The following is a 16037-nucleotide window of genomic DNA, read 5'->3' on the forward strand; positions in this document are numbered from 1 at the left end:
GTCGAACCAGTGTTTTATAAAGGTTCATCATGATTTCCATACTTTTGTACTCTATGTCTCTATTTATAAAGCCCAGGATCCCACATGCTTATTTAATGGAATTCTATTCTCCACACGTATCCCTCAGTAAGGAAATTCTATTCTCCACATTTCCCCTCAGTAATGGAATTCTGTTCTCCACACATCCCCTCATTAATGGAATTCTATTCTCCACATGTCCCGTTAGTAATAGAATTCAATTCTGAGCATGTGTCCCTCAGTAATGGAATTCTATTCTCCACATGTCCCGTTAGTAATAGAATTCAATTCTGAGCATGTGTCCCTCAGTAATGGAATACTATTCTCCACATGTGTCCCTCAGTAATGGAATTCTATGTTGGTGGCTTGAAATATTTTGTTCATCTGTTGTCTGACTGATGTAATGTTGTAAGAGTGAGAGAGTCACTTGTTCTCAAGTTTTTTTTAGATGTATATAGCCCCTTTCTCTTTGGCCAAAAGTGTCTTCATGGTTCAACAAAACGTGGAATTATCATAATGTAGATGAAGCATGTAGAATGTCATATGGAAGTGGGTGGGGGGGGGTCTATTCAGGCTCTCCTGCTGCACCGCTGTACTTCAGCGAAACCCCATTTATGCGCGCAAGCAGAGCTGCTGCTGAAGTCATGGTGCTGCAGCTGGGAAAGTCCCAAGCAAGTTCACCCCATGGTTCTTTTTTATCGCAATATAAAATGACTTGGATGAGGAAGACCTTTCAACCGAGTGATCTATGTTTTCCAGAATATAAGCTTTACTCTCTTCCAGTTTTGGCATCTATTAGTTTAAATGATTAGGGTTTTTTTAATGCAATTGTGAAAGGGTCAATTAGTCAAATGATGCAAGATCACCTGTGCATGAACAGTATAAACCTTGTGTGTTATATTAATTCGCTTTCTACAAATGGGTAGTAATCTGAAAGGACATGAAGAATCTGCTTTCCACAAATCTAGAATGGCCACCAAAGTCAGTCAGCTAAGACTCATATGGTGAAAGCAGCTGTTGAGTCTGCAGAAAGGCAATGTACTCAGTTGTTGTTGCTGAAATATTTGATGTTTCATGTATCTATAGTTAAAATCCTGTATCTAGTCACACCTCGCAAAGCTATTGCAACCCTAAGACTTCACAGGCTAGGTTCTCCCCCTGTTAGCATGTTAGCGGCGGAGCAGGAATACCACCTGCCCATGTGATTCTGCACTAACATGCTGCAATTTCCACCAGAGCGCATGTTTGCTTTGCAGGGTGGGTTTGAAGTTGTAATAATGCTCCTGAGAGGGTTTTCGCCACTGGGAGGGAGGGAAATTCAATGCTGGTGCCGCCGTTAAAAGGATATAAAAGACATACTTGCTCTCGAGGCAGTACAAAGAAGGTTCACTCGGTTAATCCCGGGGATGAGGGGGCGGACATATGAGGAGAGGTTGAGTAGATTGGGACTCTACTCATTGGAGTTCAGAAGAATGAGAGGCGATCTTATTGAAACATATAAGATTGTGAAGGGGCTTGATCGGGTGGATGCGGTAAGGATATTCCCAAGGATGGGTGAAACTAGAACTAGGGGGCATAATCTTAGATTAAGGGGCTGCTCTTTCAAAACTGAGATGAGGAGAAACTTCTTCGCTTAGAGGGTGGTGGGTCTGTGGAATTTGCTGCCCCAGGAAGCTGTGGAAGCTGCATCATTAAATAAATTTAAAACAGAAACAGACAGTTTCCTGGAAGTAAAGGGAATTAGGGGTTATGGGGAGCAGGCAGGAAATTGGACATGAATTTAGATTTGAGGTTAGGATCAGATCAGCCATGATCTTATTGAATGGTGGAGCAGGCTCGAGGGGCCGATTGGCCTACTCCTGCTCCTATTTCTTATGTTCTTATGTTCTTATGATAGCCAGTTAAAGGATGTCATCTGTTTTCCAGGAATAGATATCTCAAGGAGCGGCTATCAAATCCTGAAAGCCGTGAGCGACAGCAGTTTGCATCCCAGTCACCTGGCTCTGGAAGCTGGTTTGCAGGGTATTGTCTATTCTGTGCCCTACTGCTGCCAGAGCTGCAGTCTGCTGCCACGGAGAAGGAAATCCTGGCTACCTATTAGGTAGGGGTCTGCTGCAGATTCCAGTGAAGCTGCCACACACTCCACTGATATCTGCAGTGAAGAAAAAACTTCCCTGTTGTTGCCACAAGTTCTAGAATCACAGTTGTCAGTTCCCACACATCCTTGGAGATTGACCTTAGAGCCTGCATGTAGGTGTGATGTTGCTCGAACATTTTTCTTTTAAGACAAGTACCCATGAGTTCAAGGTCTCTGAAACCATGGCCAGCTTTCATCTTGGCCTCTGCTGGGGAGGTGGCACATCCTCCCCTACTCATAGAATTGCATAGAATGTACAACACGGAAACAGGCCATTCGGCCCAACTGGTCAATGTTTATGTTCCATACGAGCCTCCTTCCACCCCTTTTCATCTAACCCTATTAGCATACCTTTCTATTCCTTTCTCCCTCATGCCTCAGCTTATCTGCTGCTGAAACGCTCATCCATGCCTTTGTTCCCTCTGGACTTGACTATTCCAATGCTCTCCTGGCCGGCCTCCCATAAACTTGAGCTCATCCAAAACTCTGCTGCCCGTATCCGAACTCACACCAAGTCCCGTTCTCCTATCACCCCTGTGTTCGCTGACCGACATTGGCTCCCGGTCCGGGAACGCCTCAATTTTAAAATTCTCATCCTTGTTGTCAAATCCCTCTATGGCCTTGCCCCTCCCTATCTCTGTAACCTCCTCCATTCTTTTAACCCTTTGAGATCTCTACACTCCTCCAATTCTTGCCTCTTGCGCATCCCCGATTTTAATCGCTCCACCATCGATGGCCGTGCCTTCAGTTGCCTCTCTACCTCTCCTCCTTTAAGACACTTCTTAAAACCTACCTCTTTGACCAAACTTTTGGTCACCTGTCCTAATTTCTCCTCATGTGGCTCGGTGTCAAATTTTGTTTGATAACGCACCGGTGAAGCCTCTTGGGACATTTTGCTATGTTAAAGGCACTATATAAATACAAGTTGTCTCCCCTTTTTATGATCTTAAAGGCACCTATCAGGTCATCCCTCAGCAATCTCTTTTCATAGCATCATAGTATGTTACAACACAGATGGAGGCTATTCGGCCCATCCAGAAACTCATATTTCTCATAAAGAAATTAAGGATAGCATTAGACCCAAAGACGAGTCAAATAAAGTTGCCAGAAAAAGTAGCAAACCTGAGAATTGGGAGCAGTTTAGAATTCAGCAAAAAAGGACCAAGAGATTGATTAAGAGGGGAAAAGTAGAGGATGAGAGTAAACTTGTAAGGAATATAAAAGCAGACTGTAAAAGCTTCTACAAGCATGTAAAGAGAAAAAGATTACTGAAGACAAATGTCAGAAGCAGGACAGTCAGAAACAGGAGAATTTATAATGGGGAACAAGCAAACGGAAGAGCAATTAAACAAATACTTTGGTTCTGTATTCATGGAAGAGGACACAAATAACTTCCCAGAAATGCTAGGGAACCAAGGGTCCCGTGAGAAGGAGGAATTACTGGAAATTAGTATTAGTGAAAAAATAGTGCTGGAGAAATTAATGGGACTGAAAGCCCCAGGGCCTTATAATCTGCATCCCAGAGTACTAAAAGAGGTAGCCATGGAAATAGTGGATGCATTGGTTGTCATCTTCCAAAATTCTACAGATCATGGAACAATTCCTGCAGATTGGAGGGTGGCAAATGTAACCCCACTATTTAAAAAAGGAGGGAGAGAGAAAACAGGGAACTACAGACCGGTTAGCCCAGCATCAGTAGTAGGGAAAATGCGAGAGTCCATTATAAAGGATGTGATAACAGGACACTTAGAAAATATCAACAGGATTAAACAATGTCAACATGGATTTATGAAAGGGAAATCATGTTTGACAAACCTAGTGGAGCTTTTTGAGGATGTAACTGGTAGAATAGATAAGGGAGAATCAGTGGATGTGGTATATTTGGATTTTCAGAAGGCCTTTGATAAAGTCCCACATAAGAGGTTAGTGTGCAAAATTAAAGCACATGGGATTGGTGGTAATATACTGGCATGGATTGAAAATTGGTTAACAGACAGGAAACAGAGTAGGAATAAATGGGTCCTTTTCGGAGTGGCAGGCAGTGACTAGTGACGTTCCGCAGAAATCAGTGCTTATGCCCCAGCTATTCACAATATATATCAATGATTTGGATGAGGGAACCAAATGTAATATTTCCAAGTTTGCTGACAACACAAAATTAGGTGGGATTGTGAGTTGTGAGGAGGATGCAAAGAGGCTTCAAGGCGATTTTGACAAGTTGAGTGAGTGGGCAAATACATGGCAGATGCTGTATAATGTGGATAAATGTGAAGTTATCCACTTCGGAAGGAAAAACAGAAAGGCAGAGTATTATTTAAATGGCGATAGATTGGAAAATGTTGATGTACAAAGAGACCTGGGTGTTCTTGTGCACCAGTCACTGAAAGCAAACATGCAGGTGCAGTAAGCAGTTAGGAAGGCAAATGGTATGTTGGCCTTCATTGCAAGAGGATTTGAGTACAGGAGCAAGGATGTCTAACTGCAGTTATACAGGGCTTTGGTGAGACCACACCTGGAGTATTGTGGGCAGTTTTGGACTCCTTACCTAAGAAAGGATATACTTGCCATAGAGGGAGTGCAGCAAAGGTTCACTAGACTGAATACTGGGATGGCAGGACTGTCGTATGAGGAGAGATTGGGTCGAGTTTAGAAGAATGAGAGGGGATCTGATTGAAACGTATAAAATTCTGAAAAGGCTGGACAGACTGGATGCAGGGAGGATGTTTCCCCTGGCTGGGGGGGTCTAGAATGAGGGTTCACAGTCTCAGGATACGGGTAGGACATTTAGGACTGAGATGAGGAGAAATTTCTTCACTCAGAGGGTGGTGAACCTGTGGAATTCTCTACCACAGAAGGCTGTGGAGGCCAAGTCACTGAATATATTTAAGAAGGAGAGAGATAGCTTTCTAGTCACAAAAGGCATCAAGGGGTATGGGGAGAGAGTGGGAATATGATATTGAGATAGAGGATCAGCCATGATCATACTGAATGGCGGAGCAGGCTCGAAGGGCCGAATGGCCTACTCCTGCTCCTATTTTCTATGTTTCTATACCACAAATTTTCACAAGCACATCTTGAAAAAAATATTGCTTCCAGATCATGTGCTAGAAGTGACGTGATTTACATTGCAAACTTTTGGCACTCAACAAGTGTATGCAAGGTTTGTTAAATATATTGAATATATTTTAATCGCTCCACTGAGTAAAAGGTTATCCTTAAAAGGGTAATTTCCAGGGTACAAAATGACTTAATAGGAGTAATTTTCCTGCAATGGTCAGAAAATCGTGCAGATCGCATGCCAGTATTTCCAATATGCACTCTTGACAGGAAAAGCTGGAGAAGTACCTCTTATATGAATAATTTTGCCTCTTTACTATCTGCTTCTATAAGGTGGGAATGATTGTGTGCGTGTATTAGAAAGAATGTAAAAATGGCAGAAATTAGAAGGAACATAACAGCAGCCTGGAGCAATTTGGGTGAGCTGGCCTTTTCGATTTACTGGACACAGGATGCTTAATTTTTCTTAATTTCTTTCTGAGCAGGGAGATGAATGGCAAACTTCTGTACAACTTTACAAACTTGGATGATTTAATTCACATTTTGTGGCAGAATGGGCTCAAACCAGGTAAGTCACAATCAAGAATGAATTACAAAATACACAGGAATAGAATTTCCATGGGAGTTCTTCAACCTCCCGCCTTCAGCGGAAGATCAGCAGAAACCTCGGAAACCAGCCATTTGTTTACGCAGTTTCTCCAGGGCTTCCGCCGATCTTTTGCCAAAGTTACGGTGAATGTTGAACTCCTTACAAATTCTGTCCCACAACTTTATACAATTATAAATAATATAATTTCTGTTATGAGGTAGGAGCATTGAATTAATTTGCAACTTCGAATTCCAATTTAGAGAGACTTAAATTAAAGATAAAAACTTAGTTTATATAGCACCATATCATGTTTCAGGACACCCAATTGCCACACTTTTCACTCTTACCTCTTACCTCATGCGCTGCTTTGGAATTAAACACGTCAACCTCCTTCTCATCCCACACACATCTTCCATCCTCAAACCTTAGACCCCTTTGGCAGATCAATAATCAGAGCTCCCCCCAATTTCTCTCCTGAATGTCTGCTGACTCGTACACAAGGGGCCTGGACTAATAATCCAGAGATATGAGTTCAAATCCCACCACGGGAGATGGGGAATTTAAATTCAGTTAATTAAATATAAAATCCGGAATGAAAAACTAGCATCAGTAATGGTGACCGTGAAACTACTGGATTGTCGTAAAAACCCATTTGGTTCACAAATGTCCTGTAGGTCCTTACTCGGTCTGGCCTATATGTGACTCCAGACCCACGGCAATGTGGTTGATTCTTAACTGCTCTCTGAAATGGCCTAACAAGCCACTCAGTTGTACAATCCCGCTACAAAAAGACATAATAAGAATAAAACCGGACGGACCACCCAGCATCGGACCACCAGGCACTGGACACGACTAAGGCAAACCAAGCCCAGGCGACCCTGCAAAGTCCTCCTCATTAACATCTGGGGACTTGCACCAAAATTGGGAGAGCTGTCCCACAGACTAGTCAAGCAACAGCCTGACATAGTCATACTCACAGAATCATACCTTTCAGCCAATGTCCCAGACTCCTCCATCACCATCCCTGGGTATATCCTGTCCCACCTGCAGGACAGAGGTGGTGGCACAGTAGTATACAGTCAGGAGGGAGTGGCCCTGGGAGTCCTCAACATTGACTCCAGACCCCATGCAGTCTCATGGCATCAGGTCAAACATGGGCAAGGAAACCTCCTGCTGATTACCACCTACTTCCCTCCCTCAGCTGATGAATCAGTACTCCTCCATGTTGAGCACTACTTGGAGGAAGCACTGAGGGTAGCAAGGGCACAGAATGTACTCTGGGTGGGGGACTTCAATGTCCATCACCAAAGGTAGCTTAGTAACACCACTACTGACCGAGCTGGCCGAGTCCTGAAGAATATAGTTGCCAGACTGGGCCTGCAGCAGGCGGTGAGAGAACCACATTAGGGAAAAACCTACTTGACCTCGTCCTCACCAATCTACCTGCCGCAGATGCATCTGCCCATGACAATATTGGTAGGACTGACCACCGCACAGTCCTTGTGGAGACGATGTCCCATCTTCTCACTGAGGACACGGTCCATTGCGTTGTGTGGTACTACCACTGTGCTAAATGGGATAGATTCAGAACAAATCCAGCAGCTCAAAACTGGTCATCCATGAGGCACTGTGGGCCATTAGCAGCAGCAGAATTGTATTCCACCACAATCTGTAACTCCATGGTCCGGCATATCCCTCACTCTACCATTACCATCAAGCCAGTGGATCAACACTGGTTCAATGAGGAGTGTAGAGGAGTTTTTTATGCTGACGGCATTATCAGATAGTTGTTGTATCACAAGATAATTTGTTTTTTGATGGTGATGTTGGTTAAACATTTGAAAAAGAAATTCCTACTCTTATATCCAACTGGGTTACAGTCAGCATAAAAGGTATAGAGGATGCAGAATTCTTCAATTGCATTCAGGAGAACTTTTTTAGCCAGTATGTAACAAGCCCAACAAGAGCGGGCAGTCCTCGGTTTAGTTTTAAGGAATGAAGCTGGGCAGGTGGAAGGAGTATCAGTGGGAGAGCATTTTGGTGGTCGTGATCATAATTGAGTTAGATTTAGCATAGTAGTGGATAAGGACAAAGATAGAACAAGAGTAAAAGTTCTGAATTGGGGAAAGGCCAATTTTACTAGCTGAGAAGTAATTTAGCAAAAGTGGACTGGAAACAGCTACTTCAAGGTAAATCAGTGTCATAGCAGTGGGAGGCATTCAAGGGAGAGATAGTGAGGGTTCAGAACAAACATGTTCCCACAAAGACAAAGAGTGGGACTGCCAAATCTAGAGCCCCCTGGATGTCAAGGAGCATACTAGATGAGATACTGCAAAAAAGGGAAGCTTATGTCAAGATACCGAAAGCTTAATGCTGCAGAAAGCCTAGAGGAGTATAGAAAGTGCTGGGGTGAAATTAAAAAGGAAATTAGGAAAGCAAAGAGAGGGCATGAAAAAATACTGACAAGTAAAATCAAGGAAAACCCAAAGATGTTTTATGAATACATAAAGAGCAAGAGAATAACTAAGGAAAGAATAGGGCCTACTAGAAACCAAAAAGGTAACCTATGTGTGGAGGCAGAAGATGTGGGTATGGTTCTTGGTGAATACTTTGCACCTGTCTTCACAAAAGAGTGGGACAATGCAGAAATTATAGTTAATGAGGAGGAGTGTGAAATATTAGATGGGATAAACATAGTGAGAGAGGAAGTATTAAGGGGTTAAGGAAGTTTGAAAGTAGATAAACCACCAGGTCCGGATGAAATGTATCCCCGGTTGTTAAGAGAAGGAAGGGAGGAAATAGCGGAGGTTCTGACCATCATTTTCCAATCCTCCCTGGCTACAGGCGTGGTGCCGGAGGATTTGAGAACTGCTAACGTTGTACTGTTGTTTAAAAAGGGAGAAAGGGACAGATCGAGTAATTATAGGCCAGTTAGTCTAACCTCGGTGGTGGGCAAATTATTGGAATCAATTCTGAGGGACAGCAAAAATCATCATTTAGAAAGGATTGGGCTAATGAAGGACAGTCAGCATGGATTTGTTAAGGGGAGGTCGTGTCTGACTAACTTGATTGAATTTTTTGAGGAGGTAACAAGGGTAACGCGTTTGATGTACATAAATTTTAGCAAGACTTTTGACAAGGTCCCACATGGCAGACTGGTCAAAGAAGTTAAAGCCAGTGGGATCCAAGGGAAAGTTGCTGTTTTTAGTGGGGTTCCGCAGGGCTCAGTACTAGGTCCCTTGCTTTTTGTGGTATATATTAATGATTTGGACTTGAATGTAGGGGGCATGATCAAGAAGTTTGCAGATGATACACAAATTGGCCGTGTGGTTGATAGTGAGGAGGAAAGCTGTAGACTGCAGGAAGATATCAATTGACTGGGCAGGTGAGCAGAAAAGTAACAAATGGAATTCAATCCGGAGAAGTGTGAGGTAATGCATTTGGGGAGGCCAAACAAGGCAAGGGAATACATAATAAATGGGAGGATACTGAGAGGTGTAAAGAAATCGAGGGACCTTGGAGTGCATGTCCACAGATCCCTGAAGGTAGCAGGACAGGTAGATAAGATGGTTGAGAAGGCATACTGGATACTTTCCTTTATTAGCCGAGGCATAGAATATAAGAGCAGGGAAGTTATGCTAGAACTGTATAAAACGCTAGTTAGGCCACAGCTTGTGCACTGCATACAGTTCTTGTCACCACATTACAGGAAAGATGTGATTGCACTAGAGACAGTACAGAGGAGATTTACAAGGACGTTGCCAGGGCTGGAGAATTTTAGCTATGAGAAAAGATTGGATAGGCTGGGGTTATTTTCTTTGGAACAAAGGAGGCTGAGGGGAGATTTAATTGAAGTGTATAAAATTATGAGGGGTCTAGATAGAGTGGATAGGGTGGATCTATTTCCCTTAGCAGAGGGGTCAGTGAACATAGGAACAGGAGTAGGCCATTCAGCCCCTCGTGCCTCCTCCACCATTTGATAAGATCATGGCTGATCTGTGATCTAACTCCATATACCTGCCTTTGGCCCATATCCCTTAATACCAGGGGGCATAAATTTAAAATAATTGGTACAAAGATTAGAGGGGAGCTGAGGAAATTTTTTTTCACCCAGAGTGTGTTGCGGGTCTGGAAATCACTGCCTGAAAGAGTGGTAGAGACAGAAACCCTCAGCTCATTTAAAAAGTACTCGGTTGTGCACTTGAAGTGCCGTAACCTGGAGGGCTACGGACCAAGTGCTGGAAAGTGGGATTAAGCTGTATAACTCTTTTTTGGCCGGGACGGACACAATGGGCCGAATGGCCTCCTTCTGTGCTGTAACTTTCTATGATTGTATCAAGCAAATGTGAAATGGTCTTCCGTTCCTTGCCAGAGACTTCGAGGTGTGTATTTAACATTCTTATCCAAACAGTAGTTTTTCTCGCCCATGTCCGTTAGTGCAATGAAGAGTTTGAATCAGGGTGGCTGAATTGTCACATGGAAACATATAAAAATATAAAAGTTAAACTTGAGAAAAGGCCACCAAGCCCACCAAATCCTATGCCTCTTGCATTCAGTTCATGCCCCTATAATCCAGTCCAGTTGCCTCTATTATCCAATTGGTTTCGATGCCTCTCTACACCTCTCATTTGTGGCAACATAAGGGAAGCATCAATGGAGTATTTGTGGCAGCTTCATTTGAATCTGCAGCAAACCCCAACCTAAGAAGCAGCCAGGGACCAGTAAGTGACTCCACCTCCATGGAAGTACAGACTGCAGCTCTGGTGGCAATAGTAAAGAGAGTGCAGTATAGCCTGCATAGCGGCTTCCAGATCATCGTGGCTGCAATACATAAGATCATAAGAAATAGGAGTAGGAATAGGCCATTCGGCCCCTCGAGCCTGCTCCGCCATTCAGTAAGATCATGGCTGATCTTTGACCTCAACTCCACTTTCCCGCCCGATCCCCATATCCCTTGATTCCCCTAGAGTCCAAAAATCTATGTATCTCAGCCTTGAACATATTCAACGACTCAGCATCCACGGCCCTCTGGGGTTGAGAATTCCAAAGATTCACAACCCTCTGAGTGAAGAAATTCCTCCTCATCTCAGTCTTAAATGGCCAACCCCTTATTCTGAGCATATGCCCCCTAGTTCTAGACTCTCCAGCCAAGGGAAACAGCCTCTCAGCATCTACCCTGTCAAACCACCTCAGAATCTTGTATGTTTCAATGAGCTCACCTCTCATTCTTCTAAACTCCAGAGAGTATAGGCCCATTCTACTCAATCTCACCTCATAGGACAACCCTCTCATCTCAGGAATCAATCTAGTGAACCTTTGTTGCACCGCCTCTAAGGCAAGTATATCCTTCCTTAGATAAGGAGACCAAAACTCTCCACAGTACTGCAGGTGAGGTCTCACCAAAGCCCTTGTAGTAAGACTTCCTTACTCTTGTACTCCATTGCAATATGCCATTTGTCTTCCTAATTGCTTGCTGTACCTCCATGCTAACTTTTTGTGTTTCTTGTATGAGAACACCCAAATCTCTCTGAACATCAACTCTCTGAATAGTTTCTCACCATTAAAAAAAATTCTGTTTTTCTATTCTTCCTACCAAAGTGAATAAACATTCTGCTGTTTCTTGGTGCTTTCAGGATCTGATGTCTACCATTAGCCAGCCATTCCACTGATCAGTGGCGACACAGATTCAGGGAGGCTCAGTAGAATGACAACAGCCAAAGTCCTGATACTGTTGGCTCTTAGGACAGCAACAACTTGCATTTAATGTAGTAAAACTTCCGAAAGTGCTTCACTGGAACGTAATCAGACAAAAATTGACACCGAATCACATAAAGAGATATTAGGACAGGTAACCAAAGGCTTGGTCAAAGATGTAAGTTTTAAGGAGTATCTTAAAGGAGTAGAGAGGCGGAGAGGTTTAGAGAGGGAATTCGGAGGTTAGGGCCCAGGCAGCTGAAGGCATGGCTGCCAGTGGTGGGGCGATGGAAATCGGGGATGCACAACTGGCCAGAATTGGAGGAGCGCAGAGACCTTGAAGGGTTGTAGGGCTGGAGGAGGTTACAGAGGTATCAGCACATGGCAGACCTATGGCCTTACCCCTCAGAGACCAACACCAGTAGAATGATGGAGGTGACACCATACTGCCCAGCAACAAGCTCCGGAGATGCAGCCAGCAACTGATCCCTACCAAGATCAAGCTATCGTGAGAGGAAGGCCACCTCATTCCCACGACCCTTTTGTAGACCCTGCCAGAAGCAGTGAGAAGCAAGTCCAGGTGTGACAAAATGGCAAAAAAAACGCTGCAGAAATCGTAGAATCATACAGCACAGAAGGAAGCCATTCGGCCCATCGTGTTTGTGCCAGCTCTTTGAAAGAGTTATCAAATTAGTTTGACCGTCCTGCTTTTTCCCCATAACCCTGCAAATTTTTCCTTTTCAAGTATATATCCAATTCCCTTTTGAAAGTTGCTATTGAATCTGCTTCCACCACCCCTTCAGGCAGTGCATTCGACATCATAACAAATTTCTCCTCATCTACTCCCTGGTTCTTTTGCAATTATCTTAAATCTGTGTCCTCTGGTTACTGACTCTCTTTCCAGTGGAAACAGTTTCACCCTATCTACTCTATCAAAACCCCTCATAATTTTGAACACCTCAATTAAATCTCCCGTTAACCTTCTCTGCTCTGTTGCTAACAAAACTCTCCAGACTCAGAAACTCCTTACCTGTCTCAGCTGATGCTGGCATTATCTGCATCTTATAACTCTCAGTCTGGTGTTACCCTGAGATTATTGTGAAAGCAGGAAACCACTAGTCCTCATTTTAATATATGTAAATAAGGGCACTTGGTGGACAGATTGCAGGAAGGGTGAAAAAGCATGAGGGAACTGGGGGAGAGCAATTTCATGGAAGAAACGGCTTCTACTTGATTTTCCTGCAAAAAACATTTACTTGCCCTGATTTTGCACTGAAAATGGCGAGGAAAATCTCCCCTATGTGTATGTGAATACAAAACAGAATATTCTCCAAGAAGAGTCAAAATTTCAAATAACTTTATCTACAACAACAACTTGCATTTATATAGCACCATTAACGTAGCAAAAATGTCCCAAGGCACTTCACAGGAGCATTATCAAACAAAATTTGACACTGAGCCACTTGGGGAGATATTAGGACAGGTGACCAAAAGTTTGGTCAAAGAGGTAGGTTTAAAGGAGCATCTTAAAGGAGGAGAGAGAGGCGGAGAGATTTAGGGAGGGAATTCCTGAAGACACGGCCACCAATAGTGGAGCAATTAAAATTGGGCATATGCAAGAGGCAAGAATTGGAGGAGCACAGCGATCTCGGAGGGTTGTAGAGCTCGAGGAGGTTACCGAAATAAGGAGGGGCTAGGTCATGGTGGCATTTGAACACAAAGATGAGAATTTGAAAATCGAGGCGTTCCCGGACTAGGAGCCAGTGTAGGTCAGCGAGCACAGGGGTGATGGGTGAACGGGACTTGGTGCGAGTTAGGATAAGGGCAGCAGAGTTCAAGTTTATGGAGGGTGGAAAATGGTAGGCTGGCCAGGAGAACAACTACTTCTTAACACTGCCTACCCAACTAATTTATTTTTCCATACTCCTAATCTACTACTCTTATGAGGCACTCCCTGAGTGAGATAAGAGTGCTGGGATAGCCCCCCCTAGTTCCTTAGAAGCCTGAGGCGACTCTGGCTTCAGGGAAGCAGTTTTAAAGGGACTAGTTTTCAGTAATCTTTCTTTTGCAGTGCCAAGGGGTTCCAGGCTTATGTCTGAAACTCCCTCATGTGTAGGCATTGGAGGGGTTACAGGCTCAAAGGAGCTGCTGGTCAGTGTCAGTACAGAGAGAATGTAGGGGGTGGTGGTGCGTGTCAGCTTCGCCTCTGACTTCTGAGCGGTTTGAATCGCTCCCACTCCCTGGGTTCTAGACCTTGGGGGTTGTGACAAAGTGGTTTTGGTGCAAGAAACTTTGACCTTTATTCAAGAGAGAAAATACAACACAACAATCTTAACACTCTAATAAAATGGGGAACACTTCAGTACACACGAGGGAAATTACAGTAGAAAGATACGTCACCCCTCCCAATCCCACTGTACTAGCTAAGGTGGACGCTAAAGGACCAGAGATAATGCTCACCAAACAAATCCTTGACAGTAATTCACCCAGAGGTAAGTCAGAAATAGATTGTCGAGTGAAACTTTGTGGATCTTCGGTTTTCTCCCGAGTTGGTTTTCTTTGGTCGCGGTGGCCCAATATTACCCGGTTGGTTGGTGGCAATATTCGGTTGGTTGTTTCGTAAGGCCCTTGTTGCCGCGAGGTGTCTGATGGTCACTGGGGCTGTTGCTCTGGTTTCTTCTTGTGTGTCGGCCTGCTTCTAGAGCTGCTGACCTTCCCTGTCCCTTGCCTTGTTGAACTGTCGCCTCCCGAGCTGTTGAACAATCCTTTGCCCTTGCAGGTCTGCTGACCGGTTCTCTCACGTAGCGTTCGTTGGTTTCGCCGGAAGCTGCTTTTCCTTCCAGAGACAGGCAGAACAAGACAAGCAGCACACAAGACAGCAAGAGCCAGAGAGAGAGAGAGAGAGAGAAAGGTTTCGTGTTCCCACTTCTATATCCCTCTCTTACAAATGGTCTTCGTCACTTTAAAAAAAACACTTCGTGTCTGTTTAAACAGTTCTTACGAAGTCCTTAAGAATTTTTGATGGTCCCTCATCATGTTGCAATTGCTTCTCCCGATGGGTCATTGTTTATTCCAATTTTTAGAGCTTGTCACACAAGGCTTCCTTTTGTATCCAACATCCTAGGTGTTGATTGGTTTTGCTTTTTAACAAAGACATGGCCCCACCATGTCTGGAGCAGTTGCCTCTTTCAATGGCAGTGAGTGTCGACCCCCTGCTGTCGGTTTTGCATTAAACCAGATACATGTCTGAAGCAGTAATTCTCCCACATTCCATGTGTGTGTTGTGGATTCGTCTGGTGACCTCGCACCTATCCTTCCATCTTAGGATTTCAGTCAATGGCCAAAGTTTTTCCATACTCAGGGAAAAGGTGAATTTCTTTAGGGTTTTTCTCCGAGTTTTGGGGGATCTGTGAATTTTGAGAATCTTACAAGAATAATCCCAACCATGTCTTGGATACCCCATGAAAATGTCCTGTTCAAAGCACCTGTGGCAGTGCTCTTAGCTGCCACTCTGGAAGCCACCAATGTCCTGGCGACTTGATGTCACTGATATCTCCGAGGCTGTCAGTCTCCAGACTGTTCCGCAGGTTGTGGGAAACCTCTCGCAATGTGTTACAGGTGCAGGTCGTGGTCTGCTACCTTATTGTAGCTCTTTCAAAGACTGGGCCCCTTAGATCTCAGTCCCTAAGCTCCTCAGTTGATGATGGTCATCTCTACACCCACAACGGAGGAACAGTATTCTCCTTCTCTGCCACTCCCAAATCCCCATTCTCACCAGTGGTCAGTCCTTCATCCAGTAACAGGCCTTCAGACCACTAATTATTTCCTCCCAAGTGAGTGTCTCTGTGCTGGTGTTTGTGCAAGTAAGATGCCACAAAGCAATTGGTGAGGAAGTTGCAGCAGTTGAGGCTGTGGTTCTGGCAGCTAATTACCCAGTAGATGTGCCTGGGTTATTGCAGTCGTCCTCTTCCTGCAAGGCACCCCCGTGATGTGAAGCACAGATAAACATATTTAGCTGTTTACATAGTGAAATTCCTCCTTGAAGAAATAGTCGCTCACGTAAGGAGATTTCAATACTTTGAGAAAGCACAAAAAACTGATACTACCTATGCACTTACCACCTATACCAATCTTCTCTTACAACCTTACCTCCAACCTTGCCCTTTTCAGCCTGCCTGTCTTCAATGTGCATTGCCTCCTCTTCATGTGTGCTCAGGGTTTTCAACATTGCTTCTCCTCCCCTATTTGTAAAGAAGATGCTTTAGCCTCTGCAGACATGTGTTCCCCTGACACCCAGATGCAGAGAGGGAGAGTGGGAGATGCAAGGAGGTGTGAAGGCTGTCTGACTGGTAGAGGATGTTATTAGCAAGAGTACCTCGACGTACCTTAGCTACCCTTGTCAGGTCATTGAACCTCTTGTAGTTCTTAGGGTGGTGGAGGTCGTACTGACTGCCTCTGCTACCTCCCTCCAGGCAGACTGCACCACCCTCTTATGGGGCTTCCTACCCTCAGTGCCGAATAATCTTGGTCCTCTGACCCTGA

At 44.3% G+C, this 16037-nt stretch overlaps 1 protein-coding gene across 2 annotated transcripts in view; it reads left to right on the forward strand.

Moving 5' to 3' along the window:
• idua (alpha-L-iduronidase) overlaps nucleotides 1-16037 on the forward strand; it is a 376360-nt gene that overhangs the window by 186872 nt on the left and 173451 nt on the right. For both annotated transcript variants that reach the window (XM_067992953.1, XM_067992962.1), the window contains one exon: nucleotides 5698-5780. In XM_067992953.1, the coding sequence (XP_067849054.1) occupies nucleotides 5698-5780 (83 nt within the window). The remainder of the gene's footprint in view (nucleotides 1-5697; nucleotides 5781-16037) is intronic.

The sequence above is a fragment of the Heptranchias perlo genome, chromosome 1 (genome assembly GCF_035084215.1).
Source record: "Heptranchias perlo isolate sHepPer1 chromosome 1, sHepPer1.hap1, whole genome shotgun sequence".
Taxonomy (NCBI): domain Eukaryota; kingdom Metazoa; phylum Chordata; class Chondrichthyes; order Hexanchiformes; family Hexanchidae; genus Heptranchias; species Heptranchias perlo.